Below are 24,183 nucleotides of genomic sequence, written 5' to 3'. Positions count from 1 at the left end.
AAAAAAAAAAAAAAAAAGAATATGACTAGATATCATTTTCCAGATCTTACTTTAAATTTCACATTGTCAGAAAGGACCAGTTCGGCCCTATAATTCTCTTAAAGATATCTCTATTTCTGCCTCGGAATTTAAAATGTTGTCATTTCATATTTATTTATTTACGTGTTTATTGTTCACCTCCCTAGGGAGACAATAAAAACTCCAGAAATGTAGAAATTTAATCACTATCAAATCTAACATCATGCAACAAAAACCTTTAAGTTTAAAGAGTCTTAGGTCACATCTAATAATCAAAAGGTGTCAGGTCCATAGTCATCCTCCTTTGGAATCTTCTGCTGATAAAATTAATTAGCCTGACATAAGATTAATCTTGAGGAGACTAAGCAAGATGGCAGAATAGAAACTTCCAGTGATCATTCCTCCGCACAAACACCAAGTCAACAACTATCCACACAAGCAAGCACCTTCAGAAGAACCAAAAATCAGGTGAGCTATCATACTACCCGGTTTCCGCATTATATTGAGGAATGAGGCACTGAAGAGGACAGACAAGACAATCCTGCATTGCCTACACCACTCCTTCCCATCACCCTAGCAGTGCCATGCCATCCCTCCAAGTGGACAGAGAATCTGAGTGCCCAGGGGAGGGAGACTGAAACGATTGAGGGACTTTGCATTGAAACCCAGGGCCGCCCTGGCATAGCGGAACACAGCACAGGGCAGAATTCTGCTGGTGCCCACGGAGGCAGCATTTAGACTAGCCCAGCCAGAGGGAAACCCTCTGCCCCAAAACCCGACTACTGGCTAGTCCCACCATTAGCTGACAAAAAGCAGCCTGAGGCCTGGGCTAAATTCCTAAGGCAGTCAGGCCACAAAAATAAGGATTTTACAAAGCAGAACTCAGATTTTCTCCATGGATTTCAGGTAATTACTTAGAAACACAACATTTGACCCTCGGTGTCTTTTTCTTTGCATTCTTATGGTAACAAGCTAACACTTGGTGAAGTACACATATTTATTAATAGCTTCCAAGAATGGGGGAAGGCATTAGTTACTCTGTCAAAATATAAACCTGACACATGACCTTAAGTATGCAGGGGAAAAAGAGGCAAGCCTTTTGAAAATGAAGGTTTAATTCTAAGTAAGGAGAGCTTGTGATGTAGTAGCCGAGACTGAGGCCATGAAAAAAACTGTTCAAAATACTCTAGGGTTTCCAAAGCCACTGAAAAAAAGCGTCCAGAGGTGAACTGATGGTGAAGCAGGGAGGAAAAATGGACCAAGATGAAAAGAAATAAAAATATAGGAAAAGATTGTAGGTTGGAGGAGGGTGGCTCTATCCACACCTGAGGTCAAAGTTTACAGCAAGGAAGCAAGAGAAGGACATTTTAATAATGTGGTATGAAGAATCTATAAAACATCAAGCAAGCAAGTAAGCAAACAAAAACAACATTGTGGCCAGAGTTCATTTTGTGTAGATTCCGGCTCCAACTGGCAATAGCAATTTCATCCCAGGTATACAAGGCAGCGCTGACAAGCTTTGCCATTTACTACTGCCTTTAGTGTTTTTTAAAAGTATGAATGTTTCGTTTCTGCATCACTTTGCTTTGTTTTCATTTTCATTATTATTGACATGCAATGCCTGTTATATATAAATTGAACAGGTATTTGTCCTTGAAATTTTAGAACTGCTATTCTTCAACCAATCCATGATGGATCACACATAAAAAAAGCAAAAATGTTGTAGCACTTTATCATGGATATTTTCCCCTTATTATGCTCAGTAGTTTGTTACAGATTAATTTGTGGTCAAATTGGTTTTAGTCACTAAAGAATATGAAAACAAAAGTGAGGCCCATTTTAATGATCATGTATATTTTTAAGTGTCTCTAAGGAGTTGTTAAGATTGGGTAATGAGGAGGTTGTTGGTAGTAACTGAAGTGTTATAACAACACAATGATTCTAGCTTTGTGAACTAAAGTAGATGATATTTAGTATTTTGTATTATTTTTTCATACATGTATTAATGAATCAATTTCTATTTATCTATTTTCTCATGAGATTGCTCACACAATTATTTTAAGGATAAAATAGAATATGGGCAGAATTACCAATGATTGATAAACACAAATATCAAAGAATAAGCTATTGATATAATAGCTTCTAAATCCTTGTCCTCACAACAATCATTCCACACTGAATATATTTAATAAAATGAGGACATCAGGATAATTCTCAATGCTACTTGATGTTGAATTCCCAGAGGATTGATTACGATTTGCAAATTTCCAAATTGGCAGAATTTGGGGAGTCATCTAGTCCATCATATTAGATTTAGACATGGGTACATTTTAGCTTCTAGCCCTGGTAATGCAGGCCAAGGTACACATAACAGTAAGCCCTTAATGGGACTATAATTGAGACGGTGCTGAAACAAGAGTCTATTTTTTTCTAATAAAATAAGTGTGCAGGCTTCACCATGATGCTTTTTTTCCAAATCAATTTTTAAAGATTTTGGTTAATTATGCAGGAATATGTTCATCATATGAGGTTCAATCAAATCAACAAACAATAAATGTAGGAGTGGGTTATGGATGAAGACTACAGCCTATAGAGTCAGAGAGAATGGATTGAATCTGAGTTTAAATACTTTGGTATATTTACTTAAGACCTCTGAGTCTTAATTTTCTTATCTCTAAAATGCAGAAAACAATATTTTCCACCTAATTTCTCCTAATATCAAACAGAATAATTTTAATACTGTTTATAAAATCCTTAGAACACCATGGGTTAATTAATAAGCACTCTGAAATGGCAGTCTGATGAAAGAGGATGGGAGTCAGGAGGAGGCTGGGAAGAGTTAGAGAAGGAGGAAGAGAAAGACTAGAAATATGAGATAAATGCAAGTCTGAATAAGACGTGCTTATATAGCAACAGAAGAAAAGCTGTATGAAAATACAACAATATGTTAACACAGGTTGAGTGGTGAGATTCTGATATTTTTTTTCTTTTTATTATTTTTCTGTATTTTTATAAACTACACATTTAATGGTTTCAAAATCAGAAGAAACAATTTTAAAACCAAGTAAAATTAATATTTTTCCTTTTTTAATTTTACTTAAAATTTTTTGTTTAAATCCTCATCTCAGATATTATAGTATAAGTTCAATACAAAGATGGTTAGTGTATTCCAGGTAATATTTAACTTTAAGGGGTAAAGCGTAGGTCATTCAGCCAGGTGAGTGAGCACTAAATTTTTAAAAAGGCAATACCTATTATAAGAGATTCCCTTTTCAACATGATAATTATTTTTAAACCAAGGTGATTTCAATTTCCTTTTTGCTCAATAATATTTTGAGGAAGTTACTGTTTTCTTGAAATCAAACATTTTGCACAGCAATGTATACAATTAGCAAATGTTTGGTGTTGATAAAGATGAATCACTGAATTAGCCAGCTCTTACAGTTAAGTAATGTAATAACAAAAAAATTCTGGTAATGTGTACCTCCAGGGGAACGGACACACTTGAAGCTCGGACTTTGGGGGGAGGGAGGGTAAGAGCATCATATGTAACCTAATCATCTGTACCCCCATAACATGCTGAAATAAAAAAAATAAAATGGCATACAAACCTTTCAAATTAAAAAAAAAGTTATAAAAGTAAATTTTTCTATTTTTGAAATGATAGGTGCCTATTAAGATTTTCTAAGTAATTTACAGGACAATTTGTAATTTTTCTGTTTAACTTTGTAAGGAAAAAAATGTCAAACCTAACTATTTTCCTTTGGCTGTTATTCAACTTAATTTATTTTAAAACACATTTTTCTAGAAACGCTAACTGAAGGTGACAGTTTTAGTTCACAGATAATTCTTTTTGATTCACTATTTTTGTTTTGGAAATGTCTGAATAATAAATCACTGAAAATCATAGTTTATAATGAAGAAAGAAGATAAACAGGAATTTTTATCTAAAGTGACAGCAGAGTAAAAATCTAGCAAGTGAGAGAAAACATAAAGTCCACCAATTTCTTTTTAACTTCTCCAAGTAAACTTCACATGAATGTGTTGGGCAAGAAGTACAGTCTTTGTTTTATTTACAGTATACAGTTTCACCACAGTAGATGAGTTAAAAAAAACCACATTTTACTAAAGGTAGCTTTAGAAATATTTTAAGGTTGACATTATTGTATTTCTTTTATTTCCATTATGCTGACAATTAAAAATACTAAAGCTTGTTAATTATTTCTTTTTGGCAAGAAGGCATTGGAGTAACTGTGTAGAGTATTGACTGTGCTCTTTTCCACAGCATTTATTGAGTCACATCTCTAGATAGAATTTGTGATGGTTTGCCCATACTCAATTTCAACAGTCAAATAATTCTTTTTAAATATGTCCATCCTTCGGGTGGTACGAATTGCACACTTTGTGTATGCAAATACCCGTCCCCTCCATATTTGAAACTTGGACTTAGGGGGGGAGGGGGGAAAGGGCAACATACGTAACCTAAACATCTGTACCCCCATAATATGCTGAAATAAAAAAAAATCAAAAAAAAATAATGATTTTTAGCTTGAAGTGCCTTTTCACAAAAATTCCAAGGGTGCTTTTATAAATGTTTTTTAAATAATGGATCTATATTTAAACTGTAGTTTAATTTTTCAAATATCTTTCTTCAGTGTAGAAACAAACATTCGTATGTAGACATGTATCAGTTAGCTATTGCTGTGTAACAAGCCACCTTGAAACTCAGTAGGTTAAAACAACAACCATATCATTTCAAATATGCAAGTTGGTCCGGCAGTTCTTTAGTGTGCTGCTGGGATTACTTATATGTCTCTAGTTAGCTGGGGGTTGACGTGGAGACATTGCTGATTTCAGCTGAGCTCTCCCACATATCTGGTTATCTTCTGGCCTGGGATGACCTCATACCTCATCTAGGACAACTAAGGAAACCTGGCTCTGTTCCACATGTCTCATCCTCCAGTAATCTGGCTCAGGCATTATGGTGAAGGCAGAGGTATGAATGAGAAAACAAAAGTCTTTAAACCCTTTTGAGGCCTACATTTGAAAAAGGAATGCCATCATTTCAATTGCATTCTATTGGTCAAAGCAATAAAAGACCAACCCAGATTCAAGAAGCAGAGAAACAGATACAACCTCTTCATGGGAGGAGCATCAATGCCACCTTGCAAAGGCCATGGATTCAGGGAATGATTAAATATTTGTTCCAATTTTGCAGTTCATCTCCCATTTAGAGCAGTTGCTCCTGGACATTATGGCTCCCTTGCCAAGTAATATTTTTACACAAGAATAGCCTGTAAACAATGCCAATATTGGTCTTTCGTAAACAATACTAACTACATTAAAATATCAGTCTAAATATTAAAGTGAAAAATATTGTCAAAATTCTCATCACTAGATACCATGTTTGAAAGCATGAAAACAAAAGACCATTAGACATTTGCCTAAGCTCCTTTGGGTGGTAAATAAAGTTAGTCCTGTCTGATGTGGTCTCTCACACCTCTCTAGTCTCATCATCTCCCATCCCTTCATGTACCCTATGCTCCAAGAACTGGCTTGCACAGTTCCTTGAATAGCTCATAGATTTTATCTGATCTTTAGCATCTGAAGTTACCTTTGCTAGACATACTCTTCCCCTTTCCACTTCTACTTGTTGATTTCCTATCGAGTCTTGACAATTTAGTTCAGGGATTTCTTCTCTGTTATTCTCTCCAGTGAAGATGATATCTCTTTTATTTGTGCCAGCACCATACTTACAACACCACTATTGACAGGATTATAACAGAGTACTATAATTATATTTGCTTAAATGCATACCTCCTTCCTAGTCTGTGACAAAAGTCATGAAAACAGCAACAGTATCTTTTTTTATATCTTTTGTCTTCCAATTTTTCCCAGTGCCCAGGACAATATAAAGCATGTGAACAATACTGATTAAATTTAGTTGAATAATTTAACTATCCCCCTCCTTTGACACATGAGGAAGATAAGCAAAGTACTAAGTCATTTATCAGCGTTCACACAGCTGGGGAAAGCTAGAACTATAATTTAAGTAAAGGCCTATTTCCTCCCAGATTCCATATTCTTTAACATGTAACCACATTAAATCTCACATAGAAGACTTTCAAGTCAGTAATTGGCATGTTGGACTGTATCTTTCAAGAAATGGCTGTACTAAATGCACTAGTTAAATTTTTTATTTTATTTATTACTATCTTATTTAATCTCATCAACTTTAAGGCCTATGTTTCTTATATTTTGATTTATATATTCTAGGGTTTTTTTTGTGGAGAGAGTTTGCTTTCATATTTTAATTTAATTAACAAAAGAGCCACATTTTTCAAATACCTTAGAGTAAATATTGCATTTAAAGAGTTTGGTTGGGGGCTCTGGAGCAGTGTTTACTATAGTTATTAAGTATGCCATATATACTGGAGTCCTTAAGAATTAATGAAACCCTCAATGTCAAGTGATATAACAATAGGAATTTAGGACCTTGAAAAATAATTTTCCTAATGTATGTATGTAGAATTACCACTGTGCCATTATCATTACATTACAAATTCAACCTGCAATTAAAAGCAATTTTATTTTTAGGCTATATAACTATATTTGACTTTCAGAAACCACAGAGGAAATGAAAATAATGAATTAAATTACCCTTAGTTTATTGAAAGAGATTGTGAAAGGGTACAAGTAAAACTTATCTAACCCTTATCATTTTATATTAATAAGAATGGCTATTATTAAAAAGACAAAAATAACAGATGTCAGTGAATATACAGATGAAAGGGAACTCTTCTACACAGTTGGTGGAAATATAAATTTATATAACCCCTATAGAAAACAATACAGGGATTTCTCAAAGAATTAAAAATAGAACTACTATACAATCCCACTACTGAGTATCTACCCAAAGGAAAAGAAGTCATTATATCGAAAAGACACCTACACTCATGTTTATCACAGCACTATTCATAATAGCAAAGATATGGACTCAACCTAAGTGTCCATTAACAGATGATTGGATAAAGAAAATGTGGCATATACATACAATGGAATGCTATTCAGCGATAAAAAAGAACGAAATCATGTGTTTTGCAGTGACGTGGATGGAACTGGAGGTCATTATATTAAGTGAAACAACTGAGACAGAAAGACAAATATCACATGTTTTCACTTATAAGCAGGAGCTGAATAATGTGTACACATAGAATCAGAGTGTGAAATGACGGACAATGGAGATTTGGTGCAGTGGAAGGGGGGAACATGATGGGTGGTTGCTTGGTGGGTACATGTGAATTTCTCCAATGATGGATTCCCTGAAGGCCCTGACTTCACCACAATGCAATATATCCATGTTGCAAAATTTCACTCGTACCGAATGAATATATACAAATAAAAATTGCAATAAAAATAATAATAATATTTGTCTAACCCTGACTCTGAATGGCATTATAGACAAAGAAGCCCAGTTTAAAAAGCAATTTCCAAAGGAGAGAATGGTTAACAGACATGGAGATAGACTGCCTAGATTTGGATTCTTATCAATCGCTTATTGGTTGTGTGATTTTAGTCACATTACTTATATTCTCTGTGCCTCAGTTTTGTCATGTGTGAAATGGAAATTATTCTAAATTATTGTTTAGAAAAGCAATTACAACAACCCATACAAGGCTTTCATGGATTGTTCTATAGTTCATTGCTAGATAAGTCTCTCCGAATGTGTAGAGTGCAAAAAGAAAGAAACATAAAAAGAGAGAAAAACATAAAACAACCCATGTAACGTATACACTCAGTTTATTACTCATGTCTTTTTGAAATATATGATGTTCATTCATATCGAATTGCCAAAATTTGATGATATTTGACTACAGAATTAGAAATTTCAAATGGTTCATCCTGTCAGAAGGAAATAGAGGTGTAACAGGGACAGAAGCTCTTGTTTTTAAATATTCTGTCCTATGTAACTTTTGTCCTTTCTGTGTGTCTCCGGTTCCTTTGAGTTGGTACCAGCTGTAGGCAGACCCTCATCATAGGCATGGGAAATGAGAGAATGAATAAACCAAGGCTGACTTCCTAGAGAGTAGAGGAAGGGAATAATTAGGAAGAGGCCACATTTTTCACATGCATCGTCCACCCACAATTGCACTGTAGTGCGATTGAGAAATTATAAGAATGTTAATTATTTATAAATAAATTTTATATTTATTAATTAAATATATCTTTGAATACCTTGGGCCATAATTTCCCCTTCTACTGGATCTGAACAAGTCTGAATATCATTTTCCCTCTCTGCATTTTACCTGGAAATGAGTACTAATAGCTGGCATTTCTCTAGTGAGCCTGTCGATTTTATCACGATGTATTTTTTGTTTGAAGAATCAGAGTGTTATTTACATGCTTTGAAACAAAGTACTTCATCTTGGCAACCTTATACTATACTGTTTCTGTCACAAAGCAACAAGTGAAATAGATTACAACTAGCCTCCAATTTCATCTCTCCCTATCTCAAATATAAATCATATACCTATGTGATTCAAAAGAAAAAAATGAATTTAACTTTTGGAATATTCAATTTATATGATATATTGAAAGCTGATATAATTAGCTACAATCATGGATTGTAAGCCTTCCACAAATTTTAGAATAACTATCTGTGAATTACATTAAGAATATATCAAGAAATGTGAGATAGAAAATTATTTATCATAATTTTACTAACTGTTGTTTTAGAATACCTGGTAAAATAAATTAGTACTGACCTATCTAAATTATAGTTAAGAGAATTCAGGCCTAGGTTAAGAATTCAGTTTTATTACAAAGCATGTTAAAGATAGATCTGATATAGACAACAAAGCATGCTGACTTTTGGTTACGCATACTTTACTTTTGGGTTCATAACAGACTATTTACAGATAATGGCTTGATTTCCATTAACTATTGTGTGTGGTTCCTGATGAAAATTCTAATGTGCAATCTGCTTGAATCATTTCTCGTGTACTTAATAGTGTAACATACACATTGGGTCCTAGTGATTATGCTTTATAAAGAGTTATGGCCAAATAACATTTTATATCTAGAGAGATTGTAACACTATTAGACTATCTAACTTAGCTCTTGAGTACTTCTTAGCTCCAAGGAATAACTTGGCTTTTTCTTGATTATCTTTGTAGCCAGATTTTAGTGCTGTTCCTGGTATAGAGAAGTCTCTAAAAGTATTGGATGCTATGGGATAATGAATAAATACATGTTCATTTTCATCTGTTAAAACCCACAAAACATTCCAGTTCTTTGATATACCTATTAAAAAATAAGATATGTCCCAGTGATACAATTGGCTCTTTGCAATGACATTACCAGAGATAGAAATATTATAGGAGGCCTAGGGAGGAACATTCAGTCCTTCATTTATTTCCTGACCTGAACATCCCTGGCATTGATTCCTCGGCTCAAAGGAAATTTGTTCCCATGTCTGCTGTATTGAATGTCTTTGGTTTGTTCCTCTGGGCCCACTCTTCACCTTTCTCTTCCCTGGGAGGCCGAACTCTATGAACTATATCAGCAGACTCCCTTGCCCTCTGGCTTTCAGTTGGATTTGGCCAATGGGAGCTTGGACAGGACATCAGAGGGAGAAAGAAAAGAAAGGCCATGGCGCATATATTCACTGCAGGCTGACTGTATTCATCACCCAGTATCAAAGCTCCTGTTGGGTGGTCCTCTCAGTTATGTTTTTGTCCAGAGACAAGCAATCACTCTCTTTCTCTTCATTCTTATGAGTCTAGGAGAAATAATAACACTTTTCTATTACTAGTTCCAGTGGTTCCATTATATCCTTCCTCATCTTTGTAAACATTACCTTATTAAACTCTCCTCAAATTATACAAGTCCTGTAAGGATCCTGGAACCTTCAAAGGAGAGTTGTACTTTCTACCTCCAGGTGATGATGTTTAAAAGGAAGGAGGAAGGAGGGGATGCAATTCAGGTTTATTCAGCATTTTCTGTGCCAGGTGCTGTGCTGGACACCTTACATTTATTAACCCACTTAATGTTCATATTAATATTTTGAAGTTAGTCCCTTCTGTTGTTTTGAGGCCAAAATGACAATGAGCATTGTGAAAAATATAGATTATTTGATTTAAAAAGTTTGGAATAAATGCATGAAAGCTAACATTTAAGGAGTATATTTTACAAACAAAGCAGTACTCTAAGTTCATTTAAATCTTCAAGGCATCACCACAGCATAGGTCATAATGCATCATCTTTTTATAGATGAAAACAGTAAGGCACAGAGAGGTTAAGTTACTTGCCTAAGATCATACAGTTAGAATATGGCCGAGCTGCGATTTGAATCAAGTCATTCTGTGTACATAGTAAACATTCTTATTTACATTACATTACTTTCTTATGCTTTGTAAAACATATTTCATCACTGTGACTGTTTTCCTTTCTAAATTCTCTCTGTAAACCTAATGTCTTTCAATAATTAGTATCCTAAAATGAAATATTAAACCAGTGTTATTTTTCTGTTTTTAACTGTCTCCTTTCAAGTCAAAACTATGATTCTAAAAATCTGTATAGTGGTCATTCTTGCAGGGCCTGGCACATAGAAGAGGGTCTGAGGAAGTTCCTAGGGTGCTGATTATATTCCATTTCTTCATCTGGGTGCTGGTAATATGAATGTCTTCAGTTTCTAAAGATTCATTGAGCTATACACTTAAGACACATGTATTAATATTTTCCTGTATGTATATTATTCTGCAGTAAAATTGTTTTTTTATGCAATACTTTTTCCAATCCATACTTAAGTAAACAATCATTTGTGAATGCTGCCTATTTATACTACAATGGGTCGCCTTATTTTCCTGGGAGCTGGTCAGCAGCATTCCCCAGTAATCTCTGAATCCCCAGTTTTGTACTCCTTTTTGGTGTTTCTAGTGTGCAGAGACTTGTAATCACAAATAGGTATCTTGACTTTCTGAGCAATGATTTTGTCTATGGCTTGACCTTTCTGTAACCAGAAGGTCATGCTAAATCATCGCTGTGCTCTTTACCCCCTACTGAAACATTGTATTGATCCTTTTGTATTTTCAGGTTGAAAGTCTGACACAACTCTGTAAAGTCAGAAGCCATTTAAACATTTCCACAAATGCATTTCTGTCCCTTTCTCAATTTTTTTTAACTTTCATTTTTTCCACTTTTTAGTGCCATTTACCAATCAATCTGTCTGAGTTTCTTTTTAAACATTGTCTGTGCTTCTGTATGTCTTTACTTCATACTGACAATAATGTGGAAGGATTATTGTCTCATTTTATGGTCCTTTCATCTTGCCATTTGGGTTACCAATGAAGAAGACAATATATAAGTGAATGCATGAAACTGCTGAGTAATATCAAATGTTCAAAGTTCACTTGATAAAGAAAATATTTGTCATGAAAGGGATTGAAGACAGAGAGCCACAGAGTCACGTGGCCCAAAGAAGAATTAATGTTTTGTATGTTTTAAAACAATTTTCATATACTTGAAAAGAATGCCATTAAGGATGGAATTTTAAAGAAAAATTATTCTTTTCATGACATAAAAGGTCACCTGACATAGTAGATATTGAAGATCAAAAGGGAGGATAACAAAAGACTGTTTAATTTTAAAATAGTCAAAAGAACAAGAGAGAAATAGCTTAAAGCCTCTAAGTGCTTCCCCTGCACCATCCTCATTGACCAGTCTTAGAAATTGTAAATGGATCTTCTCCTCTTGATTTCTGTTCTTACAAGGGTGCCAAACTTAGAGACTACAGAGCACATTTTAGGCGAGCTCTGCACTTTCTAGTAGATTCGATAACATGTTATAATTTTATGTATACCTAGAATTTGGCCAAAGAAAAAGAAGTAGACAAGGAATAATATAAGAATAAAATATAAATACCATCCTAAATGTATTGATTATGTACTATTTGCTGAGTCGGTATAGCATACCTACTTTATTTCATTTAAACCTCACAGGAGAGCTCTGAAGTGATGTTATTTCAATCCCCATTTCACTACTGAGTAAAGCATGCCTCAGAAAGGCTAATCGCTTGTCCAAGATAGCATAGATAGTGAATAGGAGACTTCAGAAGTTAGAAATTTCTGCCTTTGAAACTTGTTCTACTTTTGCTACAACATATCTATAACTCTATAGAATGAGTAGTTGAAACAAGACAAGAAATGGGAACCATCCAAGAGAAATGAGATGATTTGCTTTCCCTGGGGTATTCATATTACAGGGAGAATAAGACTGAGTACTCAATGATCTATGAAGTTACAGGCTAAATATTGAATATTTCATTGAAAATCACTTTAGACCATGGGGGGGATTTTACTCAAAAGTGTTTAAAACTTGACATCAAGGCAAACATAATGTAAGAGAGGAAGGGAAAATTTCAATGAATACTTAGCATAAAACATATGCTTTCACAGAAATTTTGAACCTGCAGTCACTGTGCAATTTATACTGCCAGACTCCAGGGTAATTTCATTCAATCTTGTTTGCTGGAAGGGTGTTCTGGTGGAACATTCTGACAAGAACTGTGTGAGACAATATGGTAGACATAACAAATAAGAGTTGGATTTCGATTGTGATATTTAATATATCATTGACACTTTGAGTTTTGAAAATTATATATGATAACAGGAACTGTCTTTTCTTCTATCACCTCACTGCTTCCTCTCTAGGTGCCCCAACTCGGTGCCCTGGAGGCCTCTGACTAGCCCACAATCCTCCACTCCCTCTCCATTTTGATTGTCTCCAGTTCTAATGGGAGACTTATAAAAGACCCTGGTCTGTGTGTTTAAGTTTGGACCAAAAGAAAGATCCTATCTGCCTTGTTGACCTGTGTCTAGACTTTTGGTCCCCAAATACAAGCATAATTCTTATATCTTGAATACTATACGATCCTTATGGCCTTGGGGTTTGTGCTTCATTCTGTACCCCAAGACATGCCTCACCTTTCCAAGTCTCTGTTCCACTTTTTCAATGAACAACTTTTTGCTGCCCACATCCTTCCTGGTTTGACAGACTTTATCTATCTATCTACCTATCTTTTTATCAATATAGATATATATTTTTATAAGAACAAGTATCTGTCAGCTAAATATACTTTAATTTCTTCAAAAATTGACATGTTGCAGTGTGAAAGATTTCTTTTTGATAAGCTTAGAAGCCATATTTTTCTCATATACATCTGTAAAATTTTGCTCTTGAGGAAAAGAAAAACAACATTTAAAAGGCATTGTATACCTTCATTTAATTTCAATTTTTTTTAAAAGCTTACTATTACTCTCAAAATGCCAAGGTAATCCAGGTTAGATAAGAGGTTCTAGACAGTGTTATTGGAAAGTATACATTCATTTTCTTACTAGTAAAAAACTTTCCTTAAAGTTTCATAAAAATAGCACTGTTGTTTTAAGATTTACTAGCATATAATGAGTAAAAAATTCCAACATGTAAGTGTTTTATGTTGTATTCTTTTTTCCCCGGAATTTTAAAACAGAACTATTTGGGTAGAATTTCAAAAGAATAACTTCCAGTTAACTTTGTCAGAGCATATATGTTGCTGGATTCCCAAAGCTGGGCATACAGGTGGACTGGTGGACTGCCTGCCACAGTCAGTGTTCTCTTTATGTCAAGCACCCAGACATTGACAGGACTTGTCATTGACACAGCTATCAGCTGAAGGAACAATCTGAATCCTGTGTTTTTAATCTTGGAAGTTTCAGGGATGTCTTTTGCCTGGAAACCAGAGATTTTCTTTTTTTTTTTTTTAATTTCAAGATATTATGGGGGTACAAACATTTTGGTTACATCTTATTACTTTGCCACACCCAAACCATGATTTGAGGCATGCCCTTCCCCACTATAATGCTCACTGAGTCCATTAGTAGTGAGTTTGCCCACCCCCAAGACCCCATCCCCCAAAGAATATTACTACCATGTGAGCACCTTAGTGTTGATCAGTCAGTGCCAATTTGGTGGCAAGTACATGTGGTGCTAATTCTTCCATTCTTGTGATACCTCACTTTGGAGGATGGGCTCAAACTCCATCCAGGAAAATATAAGAGGTGCTAGATCACCATCATTTTTTTGTAATTGAGTAGTATTCCATTGTATACAAATACCATATTTTATTAATCCACTCATGGATTGACAGGCACTTGGGTTGTTTCCACATCCTTGCAATAGTGAATTGTGCTGCCATAAACATTCGAGTGCAGATGTCTTTTTTATAGAATATCTAGATTTCTGCCCAGGCCAGGGATATTTTCCTCCAGTATTCCATGAAATAAGTTTTCCAGCCCTTGTGTATTTTCTTCTCCTCTCTCTGGGATGCCTATGATTCTTATATTTGGCTTCTTTACGTAATCCCACATTTCTTGTATGTTTTGTTCTTGTCTCTTGTTTCTGTGTTCTTTTTTTTTCATCCTATTTGTTGAAGGCTTTATCTTCAAGTTCTGAGATTCTTTCTTCTGTTCTTGAGGCTTTCCACTGCGTTTTGAAGTTCCTTGAATTCCTCCTTCATTTCCAAGATTTCTGTTTGGTTTTTCCATAGTATTTCCATTTCTTTAGAGAATTTTTCATTCATTTCTTGTATTATTCTTGTGGCTTCTTTATGTTGGGTTTCTATTTTCTCTGCAATTCCATTCAGTTTTCTTACAATCCATATTCGGACTTCTTCCTCTGTCAGTTTAATCATATCATGTAAGTTGGTATCTACTGATGGACTTTCTTTTGGGGGTGACTTTTCTCTCTGATTTTTCATGTTTCCTGTGTTCTTTTGCTGATTCTTTCTCATCAGGCTACTTTGTCAAGAACTGGGAGTGCTGGGGCTGGTTTATGGCCTTATCTCCAAGTCCCCAAAGGGACATTCCTTGACAGTGCTGGGGAGATGCACTCTGGTCCTGTATTACCTTAGAGGTGTTTTAGCCTGTTGGGTTATCTCTGACCTGTTGTCTTCACCTCTTGCAAAAGGAGATTAGTGAGTTTGGACCCCTTGCTTAATCTCCCAGGTGGTGAATAACTCTTATGTGTGTGACTCCACAGCCCTCCAGTAGTTTGAGATGGAAAGCACTGTGTTGGGCTATGGAGTTACCCTCTCTTTTTTTGCTTGTAGTTTGCATATAGGAGTTGATTATCAAGGTATTCCAATGCCTTTGTGTTGGGCTCTAAACCCCTGAATGGGGTGTACAAGTGCCCCGATCTTTGGGAAATGTCTTGTCACTCCCAAGGTTTACTTGAGCCCTGTTGCCACTTTGGGTGGAGTAAGGGCAGTAGGTACTTATGAGCCCGAGATCGTATACTTCTGTGGTTGCTTAATCTGCTGCTAGAGGAGAGCTGCTAATATGTTATTCAGGGCTCTTTCGTCATCCTTGTGAGACAGCTCCAGGTGGAGGGTGTCAATTCGTGCAATTGTTAAGGATTCTGGCCAGGATTTTCCTCTCCAGACCACAAGCCCCAAAGCTGGCAGTGGCCTGAGCATCAAGGGCAAGCCCTAGGGTTATATTCTTATCAGATGATCAAAATCAACCCGCTCGACCGAATCAACAGTCTGCCCACTTTTGCTTAGTTCCAGGGTCCCACAGATTTATATCAGTCGCACAGAGAGACTGTTCTTCATCCCTGCCTCCAAGGGAGGAGTCTGCCCTGCTGGGCTGGGGGAGGGGCATTGCCTGAGACTGTTGCCTGGGCTTGCCCTGCTGGGCTGGAGAAGGGTTGGTGCCCAGATCCCCAAGGTGCCACAGCGTTTCTAGGCTGTGGACCCCCAAAATTGCAGCCCCACCCACAGAGAGTCAGCACTGGAGACGACTGCTGGCGGGGGGCAGAGTGGGTGCTGGGTTTGGCAGGCTGTCTCAACTAGCTGCCCGCTGTCTCCACTGTTTCCCTGCTGCACTGATTCACGTCAGTCCAGTAGGGGAGTCCTGCACTGTCTGTCCCACACTGTGCCAGCCTAATCTTCCACGGTTTCCAAGGGCAGAGCCTCCTTTTCGGTATTCACATCCTTTGTTCTGGTCCCAGTGACTGCCAGGAGAGAGGTGCCTGTCTCCAAACTCCCTCCTCTGGACCCAGGAAGTGTCCACTCAGTCCAGTGCTTCCCCTACTCAGTGCGGACCTAGCACAGAGCACTGGAGAGTTCAAAATATTTCCCGCTATTATCTCTTCTCCACATTGCCTGTCATCCTGTGCCACAACTTCACACTGATTTCAGGCGCTTCCCTGCCTGAGTGGATGTGGAGGTCAGTGGAGGAAGAGTCGTCCTCCTGTGGGTCAGATCACACTGCCCTGGCCGGCCTACAGGCCTGGCTGTCCCACGCTCTATTCCCTATTGTATATCTCACACTCTCCAAGCTTTGCGGTTGGTTCTCCAATTCACCTTTTTTTTTTCAAGCGCTGCTTGTCCCGCGCTGCTTCTCTGCATAATTCACGATGCTGATCCTATGGGAGAGTGATCCACTCGTGTGTAGCTATCCGCGTTCTTCACCTCCTGCTCTGGGAGCAGAGGGCCAGGAGGTCACCACTAATCTGCCATTTTCCTCCGCATATCCAGAGATTTTCTTGATTTTCTTGACATGTGTGAGATTCAAAGTTTGTGTGTGATCCAAGGAGTAGAAAAAAGAGTCCAATTACCAAAAGGCTAATGTTAAACTCATCATCTGACATTTTGGGGAAAATATTTCCTGATCCCAAGACTATAGGGAGTTCCCATGGTTATATGCTCATTAGTCCCTCTTACCGCTTCTATGTTGTATTCTATTTTAGGAATATTTGTTTTTCCTGCTGGACCCTAAATTCCACAGGAGCTGGGCCTATGTCTGTCTGATTTACTGGTGAATGCTCCAATTCCTAGCTCAGGTTTATTCATGCTAAATATAAATCAGTGACTGATAAATTGGAGCTTTCTAGATAACTTGAGTGATGAAAGAGCTGAGAATGGTCTCATACGAAGAGATTGTAGGCTTTTAACAAGAAAAAGAAAAGATTTGGGAGCATATGACAGAATAAAGAAAAATATTTGAAAGATAATCAAATAAAAGAATAAAAAGGCCAGGCTGGCAGCATAATAATATAGAAATAACAGGGGCCCCAAGAGTTAGACAGATATGAGCCAAAATCTTGGCTTTACCCCCTTCTAGTTTTGTGACAAAGGATTACATATTAACTTTTCAGTGTCTCATCTACAAGATCAGTATATTAATGCTAACCTTACATAAATGTTGCAAAAGTGATAACATCCACTTGTTTAGTGGAGTGTCTCTTGAGAACAGTTACTCTAAAAATGTTAGATATTATTGGTGACTATTATTTTTCCTTATTATATTCCCTGAGCAAGGAACTTAGAAAAATAGAGAAAACATTTTCAGAGGCTTATTTCAACTCTATTTAAACCAGGTATTCCTTAAATTTGACTTATTCAATATGAGAATAGGTCATTCTGAATCAGTGTTCAAAATGTGTATGCAGAGAAAGCATGTTCTGTACAATGCGTATGTTGAACACTCTGTAATTGTATATTATACTTCCAAGTACACAGAACAGTTAAATTCTATGTGCCCACCCAGGGAAAATTGTATGCGATCTTTGTTTCTTTGTGTGTTTACTTCTCCTTCCACCTCAAACTGCCTGATAGTTTAAATATTTTTTTCTTTCATTCATAGAATCAGCATTCATAATTTGGTTTAATTATTATAAATCAATTAGGCCATGGATCTCCAATTCTTGCTATTCAAAAAACATTTCAAATAGATTTGACCTAATGATCAAATTTTCCTTTGTTTTGTTTTTTAACTAGAACTATCTTTTTTAATCCATCACTCTTGACATATTAAAAATTATATACATTAAGTATCCTTATATATAGCTTTAATTTTCAAAAGGCATAATCCTAGAAATCAAACAACTGAAGTGTGATTTGTTAAATTGAATATATTTTGTATTTCAGTATGGGAAGCAGCATATAGAGAACCTCTTCAGTGACCTGCAGGATGGGAGACGCCTCCTAGACCTCCTTGAAGGCCTGACAGGACAAAAACTGGTACGTGACTTATTTTTATGAAAGTTAACATTAATCTTATTAGAATTGTACACCAGAAAAAAACACTATCATTTTATGAAATCTCGTAAAATATAGTAATTTACTGATTATTGATTTAACTAGTATTATAGGACCTATTTCTTTTTTTTCCAATAAAAAATAATCTGTTTATTTTTTTCTGCATATTATGGGGGTACAAATGTTTAGGTTACATTGTCCTTGCCCCCCCCAAGTCAGAGCTTCAAGCGTGCCCATCCCCCAGATGGTGCGCATCGCATTCATTATGTTTGTATATACTCATCCCCTCCTCCCCACTCCCATCTGCCTGATGCCCGATAAATGTTATAGGACCTATTTCTAAGTAAAACAGTCTCACATTATTATTTTCATTTTGGTATAGTCTATCATATGTAGAATAACAAAATAAACATTTTCAGTAATATAATTTATGTTAATTAATAGATATTCAATTTTACTATTTGGTATCTTTCTTATTGAATGTCTTTATGAAGGCTTTTATATGCAATGACTTTTGAAATTATCTTTGTGCTTTTATGTATTTTGCAATTATTTTGCAATGAATCTGTATTAGTTTATAAATAAAGAAACAATGTGGGGCAGGATAATAAAGTATAGGCATTTTAGTCCAATACGCGATGCATATGTGATGAGAATGTAACTTCCCTTTGAGAACTATTATCCAGTCTAACTTCAGAGAATTCCTGCAAGATAGATATTGTTATACACAGCTAGAGATCAATAAAATCATGTTGATTAGGGTCTCACAATGGGGGAAAAAAGCTCTAGAATTCAAATCTCCTGACTGAAATAATCTTATTCTTAGATTGCTATTATTCTAATAAGTAGAGTTTAAGCCCCCGATCTACAGTCATAGCCATTCTGCATATCAAATTAGTCCTGCTAAATTATTGCCTTAATCCCTTCCCTTTACCCTTCACTACAACTCTCCAATGCATGCACACACATCCATGCAAATACACACACACACACACACCCCCAGACACAAAGATTTTGTTGATAATATACAAACTCTAGCTGTTATTTAAAGTCAAAGATACCAAATTTTCTATTCTCCTAACTTGCCTTACGCTAAGACAGGTTGGTCTCTGTATATACTCTCAGATATGTTTGGGGTTTTGCCTATGCTGTTTTAATAGCCTTTATTGCTTTCTATACTTCTGTCTGTCCTAACAGTCCTTCAGAAACCTTGATTTCTCCTTGTCAGTAAAGCCTTTCTCAAATTTTCTTTGTTAATTCTCCCTCTTTTTAAATCCCATAGAATGCCTATTTTTCTCTTTAACTATTGTTTTATTATTTTTGGTATATATTTATGTGACTATGACACTCTCTTCAATTAAATTCTGAGTCCTACAGGGAAGAGATATACCTTATGCTTTCATTTTTTAATCATCTTCAACTATACTATAGTTGAAATATACTATATGAGATTATACTATATGAACTATACTATATGAGATTAATATATTATTAAATTAAACTAAAATTTAAATATTTTCAAAAAGTCTGAATTGTATTGATATAAAAAGAACTTAATGATATATTGAAATAATCAATTTAGTCAGGTGAAAAAAATTCAGATTTGCCTTACAGATGAACTTTTTGTTTTTAGCCAATTTGAGGGCATTCTGTACACTTAGGCTTAATTTCACTGGTTAGAGATATTTTTGTGAATAATCATCCATATCCTATGACTGTGAACAATTTATATATGTATGTATAATATGTATGTATATATGTATGTCTATATGTACACAGATAGATACAGAAATCAGTGTATGTCTGTGTGTCCCCAATTTCTGGGTCAGTTCCCAAATAAGGTAGCCCCAGTGTCTTCCAAGTGTTTGTGAAACTTCTTTCTGAGATCATGGGTTCTCCAACCTGTCCTGGCCCCTCTGCACAAGGCTTTTTTGTCTCTTTACCTCTAGGTACCTCTGTAACTAGTTCTCTGTGGTGCTGCAACTCTCTCTGGTCACTTCATTGACTGAGGCAACTCTTCCATCGCCCAAAATAATTTTGTCAGAATTAAAAAATTTAATATAGGCACAATGTTTAAAAAATTTTGAAAATAAAGAACTTGAGGTTTTCACTGAGATATATCCATACATAGATGAAAAGATAAAATGAGCCTAATAGGTAACAGGAACTGAAGAAAAAATTGTGAACCAAACATCCATGAAATTGGCCCGTGTGGAGTAATTGAGTAGCAGGGGAAAATCACCAAATATTTATACATGCCAATATGTACTATTTAATTTCAGATACCACTGCTAACAGAATCTGTAATCCATTATTCATCCTAGTCACAAATCTGTCAGCCCTGGTCTGAGGACTTTACCTTTCCCACAGAGTAGACTCACCTCTCTCACATATGCTCCCAATTTCAGATCTTTAATTCTCTGTACCTGTTCTTGAATCCTAATAGTTTCTGCAGAGATATATCTTCTACCCCTAATGGGAGTCATGTATGCTATTGAACAGAAATCTTAGTATTCTACTTGAAAGCATCTGCATTTGGATTATTGGCTAAGCACATCCCTAGGGTTAAAAGGAAAGTACTTGCCTTAGAACCATAAAATTAGAATTATTCCCCAAAGAGACTCTAATAGGGGCAGATTTAAATTTTCACTTTAGGATCAGAAACTTCAGCTTATTTTAAGAATAGAATTTGTTTGGTTCTGATAAATATGCACATGTGTATATAGATGTGTACATTTAATGTTTGAATTTTTAGTTTGAAGCAAAGGAACATGCTACTAAATCTTATCACTGCAATTCTTCTGCAGCCAGCTAAAGGGTGATATATAGCTTTTGTGTAAATACTAAGCAGAGGATTGATATGGGTAATTATTTTAAAAACTTTAAACTTCCAAAATTACCATTAGACTTGTATGCTATGAGACTATAAATACACACACACACACACACACACACACACACACACATAAAGATTGGTTTTTTTGCTGCTTTTCTTTTGATCTAAAGTCTTATCTTTCTATGGCCTTATTTCCTTCCTCTTTGTGGTGGGAAGTGGGAAAAATACCAAAATGTAAACCTGTATCATTTTGACATTTTTGTAAGAAAATTTTCCAATAGGTAAAAAATACAGATTCCTGTTCATAAAGTTATCCTTAAAATGGTGAGAAGTTGAAAAACAAGACACCAACACTGTTATATAAGAAGGATCGGGCAAATCACCTTTGATAGTAGGGTGTTTTAGCTTAATTTGGGATGTTCAGCAGGCAGTGAAAGTGGTAAGATGTTTTAGGGTAAGGAACTGCATGAGAAGGACAGGAGCAATGCTGGAAAGTATGGAAGCAAAACTCAAGAAGTAAAAAATCAGATTATTTCGTTGGTGCATACAGAAGGTAGTTAGAGAAATAAGAAAGAAAATAAATTTTGAAAGTCTTTGACTCTACAGGCACAGACCAAAGTTTGCATCCTGGCTCTATCAGTTATTAGTTGTATCCCTATCTATATATTAGCTCTTATCATGAGGTTCACTTTCTATACAATGAGGATGAAACTATTTGCCTTGTAAAGGTGATTAGAAGTAGTGCACTCAAAGTACCTGGCATAGACTACAAGGTTAATAATAATAGCAAACATTTACATTGTACTTATTTTGTGACAATCTAAAAGTTTTATACACATTAACACATTGAATTCTTTCAGCAAAAATATGAAGTAGTTATTTTTATTAAATCCATTTTAACAGATGAGAAAACTGGAGTACAGGGAGTTTAAGAAATTTGCCCAAAGTCACATAGCACAAAAGTGGCAGAACTGAAAGTTGAACCCAGGGAGTGCAGCTTTGTAGCTCATGCCCTTAACTATTAACTATAGTCACCCTAAGGTTGAGAAGGGAACTTTGTAAGTGGTTAGCATTGGCAGTGGGCTTACTTCAGGAATGTAATCATTGGAGATATGCAGGATGAATAAAAGGAGAAACAGAAAGTGAGAAGAGAAGAAAAGGAAGTTATGATGTTTTCTGGGCAATAGCTTATGAGGGTTTGTATTAAGGTAAAAGAAACGAAAATAGAAGGAAAGAGTAAATACAATAGGCATCACAGCAGTGGGAATTTCTAAAACTCTACAACTGAATAAATGAGATAATTTGTATGTTGTAGTGACCTATGCAGATGTTACTTTAAACATTACAGGAAAAGATATGACTTTTGGGATTGAGAGTGTGGGTTAGGAAAGCAAAGATGATTGAGGTTTTGAGCTTCAGTGACTAGGGCAATTAAGATAATATTCACAGAAATAGTTTCATTTAACCTTATTTGGCATTACATAATTGTGCTATACTCAAATCTACTCTAAATTTTCCTACAAAGTTTTGAAATTAATTTGCTTATCTATCTTACTAGCAAATGTTTTTATGCATGCTGATATTTCTCTCATTGGTGGCCATGCAATCATCCCCAACTGGGCTATAGAATGAAGGAAGGATCATACCAAAATAGCCTTTGTGAAAAAAAAAGAGTGCTATCATCCTTGGGGAGTGGTTGGTTTCTGCTAAAAAAGTATCAGGTCAAGAACAATTAGCCTAAAGCACTTAGATTTGTTATATCAATGCAGCATAGCCTGTGCTCATTTAAAATATTCGAACTTAAAATGAAATTTATAAATTGTTTCATCGTTAGTAGATTGTTGATCTCTGTGCTAGTCAGTGAACACTATTTCATTTTGTTTTCAGCCAAAAGAAAAAGGATCCACAAGAGTTCATGCCCTGAACAATGTCAACAAGGCACTGCGGGTCTTGCAAAACAATAATGTAAGTGGTACCCTAGATGCTGTAAGACAGAATGCTTCATGTTTGAGTGAGGGGTTTGACCCAAATTGCAGAAAATGCATCTTAAGTTCTCTTATAAATCAAAGCAGGTTTTTTTTTTTTTTTTTGAGAGCATGCGTTCTAGTTCTTCTGTGTCTGCTTGTGGCTAATGTGATTCAGAGAGCAAATGCATGTAGCTACAGAGGACAGGGAAAGACATGGCCCAGACATGACAGGGCAATCCCTGTTGTTTTCAGATTTTACTTGACACAGCTGTATTTGGTGGACAAATTAAGTCCTCCAGTGAACTCAGTTTCTACAGCAGTATTCTGTGCAACAAATGGATTTTATTATACTGAATATTATTTTTATGTACTAAGTGTGTTCAAATCTGATCATAAGGAAGTTTGTTTGAATCAAGCCAACATTTATTAAACACCACCTCCAAGCAAATAAATTATACAGAAACACACAATTGTCATTCAGGATAAGAACTGTAGATTTTTTTTTCTATTCCTGTGTTTGGTTTACTTTAACTGGATGAAAATATGTGTGTTGTATTAGAAAAAGTAAACAATCATAGCTAAATAAGTGGCAGGTCAGAGGAGTTTTAGTCTCATGTGAGCAACTTTGTGATTTCTCCCTTCTATTGTGGCATTGGAGGCAGTCCTCCTTTCTCTTAACTTCCTAAAACCTTTCTAATCAACCAATACATTTACCAGGTACTCTTAGTAGCTTCATAATTACATTACACCTCTCTTGCAAGGATAAATCCATATACATTGATCACTTGCCCTTGAAATAACCATGAACAGTGATAGATTGGTAATAATATATACTCCCCCAAATGTTGCTCAGCTCATCTGGAAGGGAGAGAGCATTACACAGGATATGGAAGTAGAAACTGTCCAACAATTGGTTGATTTTATGAATTCAGGGTCACTGTCACCTTTAACCTATGAAAGTTATTTTACAGAAATATTAAATGTTTTATTATCTTATGAAGAGATTTACTCTAGATTTTTCAATTTCTCTGCAGCCAGAATAAAATAGTCTCTGAATTGTTTTCCTCATTATTAGTCTGATAGATTCTTTTGAAAGATCAATATCATCTACATTGTGAAAATTGATTAAGGTATTGAACACTTAACAAGACATGTCTTTGAAATATCAAAATATATTCCATTCAAAATATAAAAGTAAAGAAACCAGTAGAAAATTGAATTATTAGATTCAATTTATTTGATATAATTAAGACACCCCCACCAAGAAAAGTAATTTTAAAAAA

The 24,183-nt window shown here is 35.6% G+C and overlaps 1 protein-coding gene across 1 annotated transcript in view; it reads left to right on the top strand.

The window, feature by feature from the left end:
* DMD (dystrophin) overlaps positions 1–24,183 on the top strand; it is a 2,517,447-nt gene that overhangs the window by 520,227 nt on the left and 1,973,037 nt on the right. The window contains exons 3-4 of the mRNA XM_012638704.1: positions 17,987–18,079; positions 22,821–22,898. Of these exons, the coding sequence (XP_012494158.1) occupies positions 17,987–18,079; positions 22,821–22,898 (171 nt within the window). The remainder of the gene's footprint in view (positions 1–17,986; positions 18,080–22,820; positions 22,899–24,183) is intronic.

The sequence above is a fragment of the Propithecus coquereli genome, unplaced genomic scaffold, assembly GCF_000956105.1.
Source record: "Propithecus coquereli isolate 6110/MARCELLA unplaced genomic scaffold, Pcoq_1.0 Scaffold132, whole genome shotgun sequence".
NCBI classification, from domain to species: domain Eukaryota; kingdom Metazoa; phylum Chordata; class Mammalia; order Primates; family Indriidae; genus Propithecus; species Propithecus coquereli.
This window is presented reverse-complemented; position numbering and strand designations above follow the sequence as displayed.